This window comes from Drosophila persimilis, unplaced genomic scaffold (genome assembly GCF_003286085.1).
Source record: "Drosophila persimilis strain 14011-0111.01,24,50 unplaced genomic scaffold, DperRS2 tig00000824-arrow-arrow-pilon, whole genome shotgun sequence".
NCBI classification, from domain to species: domain Eukaryota; kingdom Metazoa; phylum Arthropoda; class Insecta; order Diptera; family Drosophilidae; genus Drosophila; species Drosophila persimilis.
Window position 1 is genome coordinate 282744 of NW_020825358.1, and position 18999 is coordinate 301742.

Below are 18999 nucleotides of genomic sequence, written 5' to 3' on the forward strand. Positions count from 1 at the left end.
TGTTGCCAGAATTTATTTCTATTGTCGACCTAGCGAAAACAATTATCTGGGAATGGAGTGCAAATATGCAAACAGAAATATTTTGGTTAAATTTTCGAGTATTTCTACTCTCCCTTACTCTACCTCTACCCTTACCCATACCGCCACCCTTATTACTTTTTACTTTCTGCTCTCGTGCCACTCCCCACTACGAGTATTTCTGCTTTGTTGGCCGCAAAAGTGGCGAGCATTAAATGAGATTGGCCCAATAAGTGAGCCACATTTTACTTCAACCACCCAGCGCCACTGCTAGTGGCAATGCCAGTGCCATTGCCATTTCTCCGCTCTGTAGTGCACCGCCCAACGCAGCATTGTTGAATTTCTGGTTTGGCTGCAAAGTGATTTACGCAATTAAAATAATTTCATTCAAATGGTCTATAATTCAACTGGCATTTTCTGCGGTCGCTGTAGCGGCCAGTTTATGCCTGGCCTGCCACACTGGCCGTGACCACGCCCTCAGAATGCAAACACGCGTTGACAATGCAGGCACCAGAAAATGCCATTATGTGGATATATGTACATATTGGAGAACATAATGCCTATTCGCATTTAGATGCCCTACAAATATAGCATCGAATACATACATAGATCCTATAGCAGCTTCCATCGGTTGATCTCGGTAAATAGGAATCGTTTCTCAGATATACATATGTTGTAATTGCTCTGCAAATAATTAAAAAATGAATCAATATTTCATTTATATAATGCGTTTCGAAAGCAAAGGGTTTATCGTTGATTATACTTATTATAAATCACAAAAGTTTCCATTGAACAATTGATTAATATATATTTGTTATTTATTTGATATATTTACATACATATGTACATATGTATATATTCCGATGGATTTTTGCAATTTAATAGAGTCGTATGTTGTGAAAAGTCTTTTCCGGATATCCCAATAAATCAGCATGATTTCCATTATATCTTTAATGGAGTTTCTCTACCGCTTATCATTTTCCTTGGAATCACTCTCTTTATTCGTCAATATCCGGGAAATTTCCGGGAAACGATGCTACTCATTTCCAGCTTGTATTCGTCGGATACAAAACTCATAGCCGTCCGTGCAAGGTTCATACCCAACAGTCTCTTCCCACCCGCTGATGCATGCATTTGTCATTCGAGGAATTCTGTGTGGATTACATGTAGATGCCATCTAAATTTACAGTCAAATTAGCGGGAAAATGCTCGAAAAAAATGCGGACGAACGCGTGTGTGTGTGAAATGTTTTGTCGAATGGAAATGTGAAAGCGAAAATTTGAGGTCTGTGGCACGGTGCGGGATTAAAGTCCATTCAAAACTGACTTTGAATGCTCCGTTGAGCTCAAATCGATATCAAGGACTTCCCCTAGCTTCTGCTCTTTCGGTTTCTGTTGCTGTTGCTGTTCTTGTTCCTGCGGCCTGTGGGGCAGGCAACAAATGTGTCTAATGCCATGCTATTAAGTAGAATCTATCAGGCCAAATTACATGCCCATGTCCGGGTTGGTCCAGGACCAGATCCGGGCATACAACAACAGCTTGGCACTGCGGTTGCTTAGACAACCAAAAATTTGCATACTCGTAAGCAGCGCGCATCAATTTGGACTCAAGCGAGCGTATAAATATTTTTATGCCAACGCAGTGGCAAATGGCCTTCAGGATCAGCCTCCCCGCCTGTGCCTCAACCGCTGTGTCCTCCCGATTCTCAGCCTTGTTCCTTTTCCCATTTACTTCATAGCAGGGTTCGTTCAATTGGGCTTCTGATTATGATTGGACTGGGTCCGCGGTCTTTGTGACCGCAGCGTCGCAATATTGTTATTTTTTCGAATTCGGAGAAAATCTGGGTGTTTGTAGCCCATTATAATAGAACTAAAGTTGTACTCCTGTGTTTAGCAGCAGTCAGCAGCTACCCTGAAAGGCACTTCTTAATTAATGAGCTGAGACCAAAACGCACATCGATTGCCACTTGACTGCGGTTGCGGTGCATGGACTGTCAAAGTTCACAGCTCGCGGAATGGTTGATGAGCTGACAATTTCGATACAGAACGAAACATAAGTAATTAGATATAGGTAGACCCTCAGTGGGTATTAACTGACATATAAACATTTGGGAATGTACACAAGTGGAAACTAATAACTTAAACTAACTAAACCGAAAAGAATGGAACTAAATATGTTGAAAGTATTTGTGGGAACATGAAATGCGTGGAATCATGTGGTATCATGCAAAGAATGTATTTAACAATACAATAAGGAGTGAATTTAAGTTACCTGTGTCCTTTCACTTCATTTGAGCTGAGAGCAATTAGAGACTGAAGTTCTTTGTTTTTATAATACGTCGCAAGGACATCAAATGCAAATTGTTTTATAACTCACATCCGTACAAATACTTACTCTTTCCCTACCCTGCCCATGCCCTATGCCCGGGAGAAATCTGTTCGGGTCGCATAAGCTACGACTGTCCATAGTTGTTCTATGGTTTTTCCTTCTCTTGTTTTAAGCCTTTTCGATTTATTTGCTGACCCAGTTTTCAACGCCTGCCCCAGGACCGGAGTCCCTACATATACTGCTCTTCTGGCGAAGCTGTCCATAATCCGGCGATTACATGTGACACACGCATACGTTGCAGCTTATTTTTCATTTCTTGGAGCTGTCGTTGAGTGTTGGAGCACCAGAATGGAGCATGGGGCATGAGGCATGGGGCATGGAGGAGGCAGATCCACCTTTCCAGAGCCAGCTGTTGTATTCCCTTGTAGTTTGCATAAATAATTCAACAGTTCATAGCGGAGCGAAGCCATAGCCTCACACTTTCAAAGGATCCCATCAGGAGGGGCTAAGCCCCCGAGTAAAAACGCCACGATTGGTTTAATTTAAAAAAAAAAATTTAATCGTATCTCATTTCGCTGATGTTCTGTTGGTTGTTGTTTTTTGAGGCCATACAATACTCTGGCGACAAACAACAGTTGTGTTCTTTAGTTATTATTGCTATTTGTTTATTATTGTAATGCTTTGCTATGTTTTTATATGATGTCATACTCGTATATATGTATGTATATGCGCGTGCCTGACTTCCTGCACTCGCAAAAACACCCAATCGACTAGTCTGCCGCTTAGTTCAATTCGTAGTTAATTCAACAGTTAAAAGTAGTGGGGTCTATCTTCGTTTTATACAGTTCAATTGCTTTATTAAAACTATTCAACTATGCAGTATGGTATGCCATTGGCTAATGCATAGTTTTCGGCTCTCACTAATTAACTTTAATATACAGGAATTACTTAGTTGACGGCCTTTGATTATATAGATTTATGTACTGCACTTGAAATGTTTACGGCAAATGGCTGCGGGCTTATGGCATTACCATTTCTGAATTACAAATTGGCTGGCATATGTATTTATTCACACTTAACTTAAATCTCTATGTATAGCTACATATAGTATGTATGTGTATGCGTATATTTTTGATTGGTTAGCTGCAGCTTCAGATGGATTTGTAAGTCCCTAAAATCTCCAATAGACTCGCTAAATGACACGACAACTGTGATACTTGTAGGATTGTAGAACGGGCTTTGGGCTGGTATTTAAAAATGTATTTCGGGGGTTTTGCTAAGTTCGATTATTGAGGCAGACAGACAGATAGACAGACAGACAGACAGACTGACACGAAAGAAGTCCTGTCAAGTGGAAGATCTGCTCTATTGATCACTCTTCCTGTATTCTTTTCCGATAAATCCATCCTGTACATCTGCTTCACTGTCCAGCTGGCATGTGGTTGAATGTACAGTAACATTTTTGATACAATTTGGCCGATTACACACACATAAAATCGGCTTACGACTAACATTATTTTTACAGCTTAACAGAAATTAATATAATTTGTTCTGCCTTTCACCGGCCGCAGAAAACACAATGGAAATGCATAATTTGAAATTATGTTTCATTATAAAAAGGACATGGGGGAAATCACATCAGCCGCGTACATTTTAATTGGCCAAACGATCTCATAGGTTTTTATGGGGCCACTTTTGAGTTGGTTATTGCTTGATTTGGCTAACAAATGTTATTTGATTTATCCCCTGTTTGGGGAGGGAAAATGTTGTTTTTTAATTATAGCAATTATGAAAGATATTATATGTCAATTGTGTTTTTATAGAAACTTTTTAATACCACAAATCGAAATTGTTTTTTTTTGCACTTTTCACATACAATCAATTTATGCAATTTGATCGGAGGACCAGGGGATTATTGTTACGCGTAATGGCGTACTTACATATATGCCGGCATTTGTGTCATTCATTGTAATTAAATTTTTCGAAAAATATGAAAAATTACTACTAAAAGAATTGTCCTGTCAACGCTATGAGGGGTCGTTTAATAGAGCCATAACAATTTTGCAATTAAAGTTGTGTTTAAAACGAGGAAACGGAAACCAAATTTACTTTTGTGGAAGAAAATATTGGGAATAGAAATATTGACCAACACTCTCATAGATTGAGCTTTTCACCTAAAATCAAATGTTTTTACCTCACTGTGGAGCCTCAATTATTTAATAGTAACACTAAGTGCCGTGGCAATAAGAAATAAATAAATGGTTTATATTTTTATTTCCTTTTGTGGGGGAAAATCGAATTTACATTTGGTTTGGTGGAAAATTGCGCAGTGCAAATATTTGCATGATATTGATATGGCAATCAGTTTGAAAGTTTTATGGCTCGATGCTGCTGCTGCTGCTGCTGTTGCTGTCTGCCGCCAGCTGCCTGGTTACGTTTTTATCTAATTATGGAATGTGGAGCTGCTGCATAATATTTGATTATTCATTAATTTATTAAAAAGAGTCCTCGCCGCTGGCCAAAGAGATTACTCATTCCTATCATATTCGTACTTAGTGATACATTCTGTTTGCCTCTCTGCATTTATGCTGCAATTACGTTTAAGTTTGTTATTTACACACTCGCTATGGTTAGTTTTGATTTCTTTTTTTGTTTAAATATACACATTAAACAGTAATCTATTTGCTTACACACATATTTATATAGACGATTACAATGATTTACAATGGCGGGGCAATGGAAAGGGTTGGAATCAATACCATCCTTCGGTTGGCTAATAATATTTTAATTAACAGATTTTAATGAAGGTCGAAACGTATGGGGGAAGCTGGAAGAACGATTTCGGAGCTTTCTTCCGAAGGTGTATGTGCCATGGAATGTAGATTACACTGGCCATCAAACAGGTTTTATAGTTTTCATTACTCCTATGCTCAACCAATCACTACGCCATTGTGCCACATTGTGCAGCAAATACTGAGTGCTGCAGTTACCACTCCCCACATTGAGTACTAGTTTAAAACTGACACACTTATGACTGAATAGCAAACACTCAAATGCCCATTCACTCGGACACTCTCTTATACTCACTCACACACTAACACATTTCATGTGTCTCCTTAAATTACACTAGATAGTTGTGGTTGTTGCTGCTGTCGCATTTACTGCTGCTGCTGCTGCTGCTGTTGTTGCTGCTGTACGCCTGTGTCGCCTCCATTCGATCATCTGTGACAGTGGCGTTTGACCTGGACCTGGGCCTGGGTGTTGGCGTGGCTTGCGGCTTGGCGGCAGCTGGCGACCGCAGGGCAGCGTTTCCTCGATGTGGCAGTTGTGCTTTCACTGGATGCACTTGCTATTGCTGTTGCTAACCCTGGCAACGGAGATGGCAGTGCGGCTGTGCACTGCTTACTGTAGCACAGGACGAGGCCCAGCAGCAGGACAATTGTCAGCCAATTGACCTGACAACCGGATGAGCCTGTTTGCATTGCCTCCGGATGTTCACCTGAAATTATGGCCCGAACTAATTTCAACTTTATTGCATTGTCTTGAGCTTACATGTTAAATTTGTACTTGAACAATAAGACACATACAGGTAAACAGAGAGATACAGAGATGGAGGTAAATAAAAGCTACTTATACACGAGTACGAGTACGAGTACGTGTACGTGTACGACTCCGAGTAGAAGTACGAGTGCGAGCAAGAGTTCAAGGAGGACTCCGAGTACGAGGTTGTTTGAGTCAGCGTCCCGTAACAGACACAGAATTGACCGTCTTCATCTCCATCCTCTCGACCGTCTTTATTTGTTGCGCTCTGTTTGGCTCCTGAACAGGGAACATGTTTGTGCATAAATATTTAATTAATGCTGCAGTGTTTGTTCGATGCTCGAGAGGAGCCAGGGGAAATCCTTAGACATCTGTGATTCCCACAACCCGCCCACCGCCTATGCCCCACAAAGCCCGGTGTCAGTCGAGGCGTATGAAATATTTAAACATCAAACTGCCGGCCACCAAGTAATTAGCTAATTTCTCCGATGCTCCGAGCTGCTGGTCAGGGGTCATTAATAAATTGATTGCCCGATAGGATGAATAATCTGTCCTGCCATTCGCTATTCCCCATGTATCGGTGTAACACCAGATTGCTTTATTGCTTAATTGCCGAAATCAAGTGGCAATGTTACACACTCTGACGGACAGGACACACTCGTTGAGTGGTCGATCCATTGGCACTCCGTCTCAACGGTGCTGCACGCGAGCGCGAGGTCAGGCAGACGTATGCCATATAGATCAAACAAAACAGAAAAGAACGGTACAGTCGGGAGTTCCAACTACGAAGTACCCAATAATAGGGTTCCTTTGAGTTTTAATTTAATTTATCGCAATGGGAGTGAGGAGACACTGCACAAGCATGGCTATAGATCGGTGGATAACATAACCCTTGAAGCACTTAATACCGCGTTTAAAATGCGAGTAGAGGCAATATACCCTGATAAGTGCTCTCCAAGTACCACTACCGTGTACCGTGTAAAACAATTGTGCCACCTCCCACAACACCTTGACGGACCTCAGCACAAGGACGTGTATCAATTACATCTGTATGCACATGCCCTTCTGCTATCTGCCATCCGCCCTGCTGGGTCCTCGTAATTGATTGAGTAGCATTTTTCAAGCAATTAACTTGGGTACTCCACTCGTCACCGCACAATGTGCAAACAAACAGCTTAGATTTAGTGGATGTGTTGATTCCCACTGATGTAATACACGGCGTATGCTGAGAGGGGGTTGCATGTGCTGGGAACTCTGCTGTACATACATATGTATGTATATATGTACATATATATGAAAGATGTTAACAGATGGTCTGCTCTCCATTCAAATTGTGTGGCTGCGGTTCGAGATGTTGCACAACAAGATGGCCAATAAATTTGGATGCCGCATTTCTCTATCTCCATCTATCTATCTATATATTTCAGGGGTATTACCATATCGCGCATACGCAATGGGGACCAGCGTGGGAAGCAGCAGCAATAGGCAGTGTGCCAGAAGACAATGTATTTGTTGACAGCACAGGAATTATTAATAACGTACGTGGCCCACATAATTCATCATCATGGGGGACAGACCGTGAAGCTCTCTCGCATGACCCTGGAGGAGTCGGCTCTGTCCTGCTCTACCCTGCCCTGGTGTGCTCTGCTCTACTACCCCCAACGGGTCCATAGCTTAAATATCTTTGTGGGCTAAGGCTGTGAAAACACAAGTCAGAAGCCGGCTTAGCCAAACAAAGGCGAATTAAGTGCACAGACGATGGGCGGAGGAGCAGGAGCAGGAGCAGGCGGTCCGAAAGAAGAAGGAAGTAAAGTGTGTAAGACGGAGGGAGGAATCACAAAAAAAAAATGGAAACTGAAATATGCAAAATTAGCGCTGATGGATTTTCAGGAAGGAAACCGGTCATGGGGCTTGGCAAGAGGCGGCCGGAAGAAACTAAGCAACTACCAAGCTCCAGACACACTCCTACACACATACACACACACACAGACGAACAGAGATAGAAAGCGGGAGAGCGTGGGACAAATATAAGCTGATGGAAGAAGGACGAAGGACTGCTCGCTGCAGCAGCCTCTGAGCTTCATGCACGTAGTTTTTGAGTGTTTTTACGAGCAGCTTTGCATACTTTGGCAGTATTTTTACATTTTGTTGAACGCGTTTTGTTTGCGCCGGATGGAGGGCGAGATGGAGAGCTGTGGCAGCCACTTGGTCCATGCCACTTGCACCCTGGAAGTGCAATTGAAGAGCGACATAAAGCAGCGATTTGACTGCGGCTAAGCGCCATTCAATTAGGCCACAATTGCCTCGCTTCCGGGCTTCCATGCATACAGGCTTACAGGCTTCCTGCTTCTCCCTGCTTCCTCTCTGACAACGCACTTTAAAAAGACTTCTTTAAGAAGCCCAAATCAATCACACAGTTCATTAACAGCGATTGTTTCGTGCTCAATTGAGCCGGTAAATGTTAAATAATTCCCATAATCAAGTGCAAACAAGTTCGAAGTAGCACAAAAATGTTGATTGCCATTAATTTGTGATTTCCTCCCGCTGTTCTGACTCCTCCTCCTCCTGCTGGAGATTGTACTTGAAGTGTGACGCGAGCAACAACATACCAAGAAGGAGAAAACCAATCCCACTTAACACTAAGAGGTTCTCAAGTGTCCTGAGCTATTTGAATAGATTCTTGGAAAACAGCACCAGCAGGGGAGAGGAAATGTTTGGTACATGGAAAATGTGGTTGTTCAAGTAAAGGAAACCATATTTTAATAATCAAAGGTAGCCTATTCTTAAGATGTTTTTGAGAAAAGAAAAATCTCTCAGAAATCTTCGGAGTGGCAGATAGCTTTACTGTGCATTCCTTGACCATCTCTAGCCATTCCTTCCTTTGAAAGCATTCCCTTCTATTCCCCATAAAATGACTTTGTTCGCTTCTGCATTGCTTCTCCCTAGGAATCAACGTTGACTGGCTTCTTGGTCAAGCAAGAGTTCGACTAATCTATTCAGAAATGTTTATGCCATGGCAGCCAATTCATGGTGCTATATTTTTCAACGAATATTTTCACAGGCGATGCGCTTGTCCGCCCAATGGACTGGTCGGAAATGGGTTAAATGGCCTTGCTGGCCGCGGGTCCGATGCGAGCGGCGCTGAACAGCTGAACAGCCAGCTGGCCAGCTCCCCCGTTTGGTCTATTGTTCCACTCTGCGTGCTTTTCAATTATGCATTAAACTATCGCATACACATCGCAGCGGATATAAAAACGCTTTGCCGCTGCTGCTTGACACTGTGCACATCCGGTTGGGCCGTGATAAGCATTTTACGGGCTTTATCGCGGCGCATGCAACGTCCGAAATGGGTTGCCCGAGGGCTGGGAGCTGGGGGCTGGGGGCTGGGGGCTGAGGGCAAGCAGTCGTCTGCCTGGCTGCCTCGGGCTGCCTCGGGCTGCCTCAGGCTGCCTCGGACTGCCTGTCCTGCCTGTTGAGGTGGCATGGCATTCCGAGGAGTCGACCACTTTTTATTTTCCACTTTGCTGCAAGTTTATAAATAAAATGTGCATATGTGACACTCGCGCACGCAATGGTGGCAGTTACAGGGGCTGGAACCAAATACCAGCGCGCGAACAAAAACCGGAAGCCATGCATCGCAGTCGACTCTGCTCCGGCATCATCCACCGCATCCACACCATCCTTCACCCGGCTTTGGTATTGTTTTTGCCACACGTTGCGGCTTGCTAAAAGTTGTGCCTCGCCTTCCACGCTTGTTTTTCATTCCGCGCTGACATTTACGTTGCTGTCATTAATTTTAAGCTGCCTGCTTTTTGGTTTGGGGCTCCAGCTCTTTCTCCTGCTCCTGCACCTGCACCTGCACCTGCTCCAGCTCCTGCCCTGTCCAAATTACAAGTTAACCGGCTGAAAGAACTCAAGCTCCAACTTCATATCCAACTGCAACTCCCATTTACATTTGCATTTGCATTCGGCATTCAGGATTCACCTACGCTCTGCCAGCGTGTGGCGGAAAATTGTTGGGAAAATCGAGCAGAAACTTTTCAGCATTTCAGTGTTTTTTATATACAACGCCAGCATTTGGATTAAGGCCCTTGCAGGGCACACTTAAGAGATTTATTCGAGCTCATTTTGGTGATATTTAATTACGGTAAATACGCAAATATAAGGTTCAATGCATACATACGAGACCTGATTACCAGACAAACTCAAAAGTCCATTAACAGCCGCTCTGCTTACCATTCTGTCATATTCGTGCTTTGACATTCTCAAAGATGTTAATGACAGAACGTCAATTAAGAATCCCAACAGATTTATTTATCAACAGCTAAAATACAACTAATTTGATTGAACAAAAGTTGAATATTGAACAACAGTTCGTGCACTTATCATCGACAGTCCTCTTCCAAAAGGAAAGAGCCCTTAAACTATAAGAACATTCACCCGAACTCCTGCAGGTATAAAACATCCTTCTGTTTGCACAAAACTTTCGGTTGAAGCTCTCGCCAAAATCTGGCTTAATCAGTTAGAACGCCTGTCTAAGCCCTATAATAGTCGTCGTCGCCGTCGTCGTAGTCTTCGTCTTCATCGTCGCCGTCGCCGTCGCCGTCGCCGTCGCACAGTGTCGCAGCATTTCGCATTCAAAATGCAATTTAAAAGTTTTCATTTTCATTTTATTAAACATATACAAACAGATATACTTATGTATATATCTGAACCAATTCCCTTTTATTTTTCTTGTACATTTCCTTTTGATTTTATTTGGCACAAAACTATTTGAAAAGTTTTGAATTTAATGCGCAAATACGTATTATGTGCCCCTCCATCTGTCAGGAGATCTCTACGCTCCTCTCAGACTATCTGCCTGTCTGTCTGTCTGTCTGCCCTGACTGTCGTCCGGCATTTGTCTGACTGTAATACATTCTAACAATATTGTCGTTTGTCGCAGAGTCTCGTTTCGTTTGGTTTCGTTTCGTTTCGTTGGCAAAGTTTGTGCACTGCCTGGCTGAAATAATAATTGAATGTCACTTGAACGACAAGTTGTGCTCGGGCGGCTGGTACTGGTACTGGCACTGGCACTGGCACTGGCACTGGCACTGGGGCTCGGGATTTGGTTTGGGCTGAATCTGAGGCTGAGGCTGAGAGCTCGGCCGAGGCAGCCGCCGAGCAAACTACCAAACAATTTTGTCAAAGTGACAAAATGCCGTACGGAGGCTGCCAGCTATCCGGCTATCCTTCTATCCTCCAGCTAGCCAAAAAACTTGTTTTCACAGGCTTAGCCAAGTCTCTATATATGTATTTTATCAGCGGTTTTGCTGGCTTTTTCGACTTTGTTGAGCTGCAAGTGAATTCTCGGAACGGGGTTGGGTGGCGTTTTGGGGGCTGGTGGGGAGGAGTTTTGAGAAATTCAATTGAATTTTGAGCAGCTCAAGGGGAATTTTTAATTGAGCGCAGACAAATCTTTCGCCCAGAGCAGACCGCACACATAGTTTCGTTAGTTGTAGCCAAAATCCAAAGCCAAACCCAAAGCGAAAGCCAATGCCAAAGTCGTAGCCAAAACCAAAGCCAGAGCCAGAGCCAGGCCAAAAATCTAAGCCGAAGCCAAAAAAGCTGTAACCACATTTTAGGTCCCCGAAAGCGACTCATATAAATCACGAATGAATTAAGTGTGGCCTGACCTGTTACCATACTCTTGGAGCTCCCTTTGTAGCTTTTTGTGTTCGGTGTTTTCCTGCCCGTCTTTTCCTTTCCTTTCCATTCCATTCCATTCCTTTTCCTTTGATAAACTTGAGACGTGCGCCCTTGTCCGTGGGTGTGCACACACACTCACTCACACACACACATGTGTGTGGGTGTCCGAGTGCCTGTTTTCGTAAGTCAGAGCCAACAACATGGGGAGCGGAATAGCTGTGGTTCTGGCCAGGATGCCCTTTGCCGTTCGTCATTTGAGTCATTGCGGTCAAGGCATTCGCCCCATTCGCAGCATCTTTCCCCCACTCTGTCCCTCTTTCTCTTTCTCTCTCTGTCTCTGTTTCTGTCTTGGCTTTAATACTCGTCTGTGGCAGTGGCTGTGCTGTTTTAATGCTTTATTTGCACGTGTTGACGTTTATCTCGGTCCACACAGATACAATACTCGCATATCCTTTTGCGAACATTGGATTATCGGGGCCAAAAAAGTTTACCCGCCAAAAGCCGAAATGGAAATGTGGCCTGAACTTGGTGGCCCCAAAGGAGATTACCCAACAAATTGTCCTGCTAATGCGACGCTCGCAAAGGGAGGACAAAATCAAAGAGTGTAAAAATGAATTCCCAAGGAAAACTAGCTCAGAAGGACATTGCACATCCTTCAATGCAAAAGTTTCTCCTATAATGAAATTAATTGAATGTCTCAACCACAACCGATCCCCCGTCCTACGTTCTGGCCCACGCAATTTGGCAACTGTTTGCTGATTTGTTGAAACGTTGATGCACATTAGGCCACGTTTCTCTTTCGAACTAAGGGCTGTGGGTGGGTGTGTGTGTGTGTGTCCTTGACGACGCCTTGCCTTAGTCTTTGCCACTGCCAGAACGACTTGGATTGGGATTGGGATTGGGACGCACACATGTGGCCAGCAAATGAAAGTTTGTCTATGCAGCGCCCCAACGCCTCTTAGCCCAGTCGGTGCGGGCATGTCAGGCTGTGGGATGTGGGGTGTGGGGTGTAGGGTGAGTGTGTGTGTTGACCTATCAGTTTACGTGCCATTTAGCACTCAATTAAATTCGTACAGCGCAAACACACAGGAAACACCCGAGAGGGAGCAACCGAAGCAAGAACATTTAAGTAAATGTGCGCTCATCAGTAGGGTGAGAGGAGAACGGAGCACGGAGCACAAGCCCAAGGATATAGAGAGCAGGGCATTGAAGTAAAGAAGGATTTGCAGTGGCAGTCCAATCATTGGCCGCCCTGGCTTCCTTCTCCCTTCTCCCTACTCCCGTCTTCCACTTCCTGTTCCTCTTCCTGTGTGTGCTCTCCTCTCCGACTATTAATCAAAGCACTGAACATTCGTTGAAAGCAATTTATTTCGTTATCGAAAGGATGGATGGGCTAAAAATTATGCAAGCAAAGCGAAATAAAGAACTTCTGCAGTACTTTCTGCAGTCTCATGTTGCATCCTCGAGAGTGGTCTCTCAATTCAGCCTTGGACAAGCTTCAGCCTCAGAAGAAGCCGTCTGTCAACCTCAGAGTGTGCTGTTTGCTCTAATTAAATGTGTGAGAATGTGTTCCCTCATCCTGCGCCGGAATCCTTCCTCACATGGAACATAATTCATATTTATCGATCCAGCGACCCACTCAAATATTTTACTATTTAAATTGAGATTGCTGCCAGCTGTTTGCCGACTCTGGCCGGGAAATAAATGAGTTTCGGTTTAGTTTCAATTGGTTTCAATTTTTGTGCAGCCTTAAGATGACACGTGCTGTTAAGTGCTCACACTCTCAGTTACACACTCGACCATTTCCTGATTTATCTGCTCGGTTTTTATCAAACTACGGCCAGACACGGCCCGGGTCCAGCCGGGTCCAGCCGAGTCCTCCCTCCGTTTGCACGTCAGAAATTGCGTATACGCAACGCTGTACAGGCTATACAGGCTGTTCAGGCTGGAGGCACAGTATTTGTATGGGCCTATTGATTTTGCGACGCTTGATTAAACAGCGACAGCAACCGCTCAAATCTGAACGCGCTTTGCAATTGAGTTTCATCCTCGTGGCCATTACGAGTGTAACAAGCAGCCGGCAATCCAATTACGATTCCGTTTCTGGGCCACAAACGTAGGCCGAGTCTGGATCCGACTCCTGCTGATTGGCTGTCTGAGTGAGTGACTCACTGACTGACTAACTGATTGGCTGGCTGAGTGCCTTAATGATTGCCAAATTAGCCAAAAGTGCACTTAGCATTAAGTCGGACCGAGCCTCCCTTGTAGGACTCGCCAGATTACCCAATTTGATTTGTTAACTGATTTTCACGCAGATTATAAATATTCTCCCATTCTTTTATCGAATCCAATTTGAATACACCACTGTTCAAGGCCCTCTGCCGTTCATGGGAGGGAACCCGATCCGAGCGACCTCTCATAATGGGACATTTTACAGGAATTTAGAATTCAAGTCCTTGGCCAAGTGCCACCAGCAACGTCCTGGCACTGTGGATATGCTGCCCACTTAAATTTTGGTTAAAGTTTATGCTGTCAATGTGCGCACCATTGAAACCTGAAACTGTGACAATTTCGGGGCCAAGAACTTTACCGTTTGCCGTAACAATATGTTGTGGGCGGGTCCTCCGTCCTCCGTCTATCCCGTCCTCTATCTCTTCGTCCTCCTCTCTATATGAGAACGTTGTGAAAACTTTGCCAACTGGGAGAAGAGTACGCCCGAACGTACGTACTGTGGATATGCTCGTATCGTGGCTATGTTGAACATGCCGCATGCCGCATGCAGCATTTACCTGTGTGCGTGCAGCCTCAAGTGCTCCATAAGTAGTCCTGTTGTATCCGGTATCTATCTCTAGCCAATCCACCGCCTTACCCAGTCTCCACCGCCCCCTCAATGTGCGAGTGCGGGTGCGGGTGCGGGTGCGTTTAGTTACAGGATCTTGTGGTAAGTAAAGCATTGCAGCCTCGAGTCACATGCCACACGCAAACGAACAGGAGTACGTACACACCCACACACCCATATATGTAGGTGTGCAAGAAAAAACCAGGCAGCTAACCCACAAGTTGCACAAGTTGCATTCTGGGTCATCTTTGGACTGGCCGCCGCTGGGGAGGAGCCCGTCCTGGTCTTGGTCCTGCTCCTGCTCCTGCTTCTGGTCCTGGCCATGGCCAAGCAGCGTGAAAGTGGCAACGGAGAAGGTGGATGTGGCATGGCATACTCATACTCCACACGAGCATCGCTGTGGTGCACCTCAAATATTATTACCAGCATTCTTACTGATATTGCCATTGCCATGTACAAGACTGGAGCACTCTGCACACGGCTCCACCTGCTGCCACTTGCATGCCAACTGGACATGTATTAGGGACAACTTCCACTCGTTATCGTTGGCCAGGCCCCAGCCAAAGTGGTGGTCGGGGCACCACGATTATGGCATCAGGGATTGGAATGTTGTCTGATCAAACTTCTTTCAAGGACTTGCTTATATAATTGAATTGTGTTTTCTGGAAGGAAACTTGTCCTCCGAAAAAGGGTGGCTCAGCTTAAAGAGCTAGCACGATGGAATATCTTCCTCAAAAGTAGTCAAGAAATAGCTTTGGGCTTCATTGCGTATCTGGTATTCAAGGCTTCTGCTTTTCCCCTGAATTCTGTTTGATTTGGACTTCCAAGGATGGAACGGATATTTTCGAATTGATTAAACGATTATAAGAAACCGTAATTTAATCGTAACATTAAATTTCCTTTGTGGGAATACTTTTTGATTCGCCTTGATTCCGACTGGGATTCTTGCTGTTGTCGCTCTCGCAATTATGGCATTCAGAAAGCTGGCTACTTATGGCGGTCAAGCAGCGCAAAAGACACACAAAATGGAGAGCACCCGCAGAGCTGATGATGATGACGATGATGATGAGGTTGAAGGAAACGCGTAAAACTGCCAAGAAGGAGAGGAAATTTAATCCAAATTCCAGCAAACGAGTCGAAAATGTGTCCCGCACTTGAGGGTGAAAAGTTCTGTAGTTAAAGTGCCGGTAAAATGATGACATATTTACAGTTGTGGCAACAAATGTGGGCTTGGGGGGGGGGGGGCAAAAATGCAGCAACATAATGAAATATTACGCATACTGGTATGTGTGTGCAATGCAAAATGTTGGAATACAATTACGAACAATAAGTCTGCATATAATGCAATATGCAATCGTAGGAGTGCACGTATATATGTACATACATACATACATATGTACGTACATAATTACTTGTATGTGTGGCATAAGGTATTTACTAGTACATATCGCATACACAAAGAAACGTGCACATTTTTATTTAATTTTGTTGCAGCTCCATTTGTTTGTTGTTTTCTGAAGCGCTCTTGAAACTTTGTGCAGCGCACGCAGCCGAGCGCTTAATTTGCAACATTTCTTTGTCACAAGCACAAGAACAAGAACATGCAACAGCAACAGAAACAGCACCAGCAACAACAACAACAGCAGCAGTGGCAGGAACAACGCCAATATGTTGTTGCTGGCACGCCTGGAAGGCGGTAACGGCAACGGCAGCGGCAGAAGCAGCGGCAGAAGCAGCGGCAATGGCAACGAGGACGACGACAACGACAGCTCGCACATTGTAAATAAGATGTAATAATTTTAAAACGTAAAAACCTAACAAAAAGGAGCAAAATCGTTGGCCAGATGCTGAGGCGGGGGGAGGAGAGGCCTTTTGTATACATGTCTGGGCGCAAAAAACACCCAAGAGGAGGAAAAGGTTTGGTCCACGGCGAAGCCACCAATACCCTCTCAGGGAGGTGTTCTTCTGTTGCGAAATTCACTCCGATATTAGCTACAAAGTAGGCCCAATTTAAAATCACTTTCAGGAATATCATTGACGATATTCTATCCTAGGGACACAGATAAATTCTTAAGCTTTTCAAGCATCTTTACTTTCTTCGGACTGTCTGCTCTCTATCCATAGTTAAAGGACTTTTTGCGAGGGTAGGCAAAAGAAAGACAAACCTATTAGGCCACGAGGAGAAGAAGGGCTCGGTGATGGTGTCGTCATCATTGGAACACAAAAACACACACACACACACACACATACACAATGCATGTTGCAATTGACAGCAGAATGGCAGGCAGAAGGCGCAGCTGCTCTCGGTTCTCGCCCCCGTGCCACATATACTCGTAGTATAGCAAGAAAAGCAAGGCAAGGCGGTAGCCACTCTTCCTTCCCCCGTCCCCCGTCCCCCGTCACCACTCCCCTCGCATGTCACAGCCCCCGCAGTCAGTCGGAAGAGCAGCACAGCTGCTGCTCATGCCCAAAAAACCGTTCCGTAATTAAGTGCTGCCGGCAGCTCATGTGCTTGTGTGTCGTAGCGAGAGTGGGTAATGAGAGACCCCCAGAATAGTGGGCGTGGTCATGTGTCCTGACCCACAAGCAAAGATCCTGCTTAGCCATTTGTTCTCCTATTTAGTTGGCGTTTTTCCTCAGCCTCGAGTGCCATATATTTTCAACTTTAAATTGGAAATTCCTTGAGCAAATACTACGACTATTGCCACTACTTCTGCCATGCAGCAGGCAGCTCGTTTCATTATCATCCCAGCTGGATTTTTCTGCTTAAAAAGTGTAAGTAGTATCTTTGCTTTCTCAAATTGAAGGGCCAAAACAAATTGGAATTGCAACTTTGAATGGGCTAAGCCCGCCGGGAAGGCCAACAGGCAGACCAACAGGCTCTCGGTCTCAGTCTCACAGCGAGACCTGCGCTGACATTTCGATACCAGCTGACAGAATCCCGGAGAAAAAGTTGGCCAGTTGGCCAGAAAAGAGAAACGTCTCTGGAAAATAGGGACAAACTTGGCAGCGATAAGCGGCTAAGCGGAAGACAATTGGAATACGGCCAAGAAGCCCCCATGGCGCTGTCCGGACTTACAAATCGGTTTCACCTTTTCTTGCACACAAATCGCAGCAAACTTTTCGTGTCGCATTCTGTCGGGCATTTTCTCTGTAAAATATTGTCAATTGATTTGAGGATAGTAGAAGGACCTTTCATTTGATATCTGCTTCTCTTTCAAATCTCTTTGCTCGGTAGCCGTTTTGTGTGTTTCTTTGCACATTGAAAGATAATACTACATTATTCATTCGACAGGATTCCGTCGTAGGGTCAACTTATGAGCTGAAAACACTTTGGGTATATTGGAACCAACCACCACGAATAAATGTGGAGAAACCCGATCAGATCGGAGATGATCAGATGATGAAAATAACAAGAAGGTTAAGGATAGTCTGCCCCGTAGTAAGGAGAACTTTCGCGAGGATCAGTACATGGCCGAGTTGCATGTTAACACCGCCGTACAGGCGATGCTTGTGATCACTCGGTTCGTTTTGTAAAATAAAGCTGGTCATAGAGTCAGTACGGTTCGTTTGGGACCAACGCTGCTATGGCTCTTTGCGATTGTCTTAAAATCTATGCCACACTTTAGCCAAATTAAGCTAAAAGGAAGCTCCGCAAAGTACTCGGCTTATATGTATGTATGTATGCATTTACACTGGCATCCCTATATGTGTGTGTGTGTGTGTGTGTTCCATTTAGTTGAAAAGTAAGCACCGCCCACGCAAGCACACGGACAAAAGCAAAAGAAATGAACATTTGAACAAACGAGGAAAAAGTGTGCAGAGGTTTTTTAGTTAGTGCCGAGCGTTTATTTTCAATTTGCTAGCGAATTATTCCCCCGCACACCCATACACCCATACACCCATACAGCCATACACCCACACACTCGCATGCACACACACAGACGTGTGTGGGCCAGGACCTGCTCTTAGCCATTGTTTTAGCCAGCAGCTATATTTTAAGGTTATTTTCCAGTGGCAAAGCCCGAGTCCTCTTCGCGGCCTTTTCGCTGCTCGCCTGCTCCTTGGCGGGGCGCAACTGGCTGCTGGCGGGGCGTTAAGCAGCTTAGCCGGAGCGCTGCCAGCCGACATAAATTAAAATGGCCGACGTTGCTTTCTGTTTGTTTCCGTTTTCTGCTGCATCCGCATCCGCACAAACGAACGCACAGACACATAGACAGTCACACCTTTGCCCTGGCTTTGTCCCTTTGTCCCCCTGATCCTCCGTCCCTCTTCCATTTGTTCATTTGCGTGGCAAACAAATCGCTCGAGCGGCAACAAATTGAGTTTCTTTATGATGTCCCATTTGTGTGTCGTGTGTCGTGGACCGTGTGCAGGTGTGCGGATCACTCTACCCCAAATACTCGTATGGGTGTGTGTGTTTCGGGACAGTTTCCCAAATGATTTTTCATCTCGCCTTTTTAGCTTAGCGGCGCCCTGTCTGCCGCCTGACTTCTGCTTGCCCGCCCGGCAAATAATTTCTTATATCAATCACAATTAATTATGCAAGTTGGGTGGCGTGGCGCAATGTGATATACCTTTACATG

At 44.7% G+C, this 18999-nt stretch overlaps 1 protein-coding gene across 4 annotated transcripts in view; it reads right to left on the reverse strand.

Moving 5' to 3' along the window:
* Positions 1-320: 320 nt before the first annotated feature.
* LOC6600246 (junctional adhesion molecule A) overlaps positions 321-18999 on the reverse strand; it is a 102616-nt gene continuing 83937 nt past the window's right edge. The window contains exons 7-9 of one of the 4 annotated variants that reach the window (XR_003409191.1): positions 5434-5863; positions 624-702; positions 321-370 (exon numbers count right to left, since the gene is read on the reverse strand). Coding sequence is in view for 2 of the 4 variants with exons in the window: in XM_002025375.2 (XP_002025411.2) it covers positions 5565-5863 (299 nt within the window). In the remaining 2 variants the exon portion in view is untranslated. Of the gene's footprint in view, positions 371-623; positions 703-2914; positions 5864-18999 lie in introns of those variants that run through there. The other 3 variants (XR_003409192.1, XM_026993293.1, XM_002025375.2) reach the window with 3 other exon arrangements.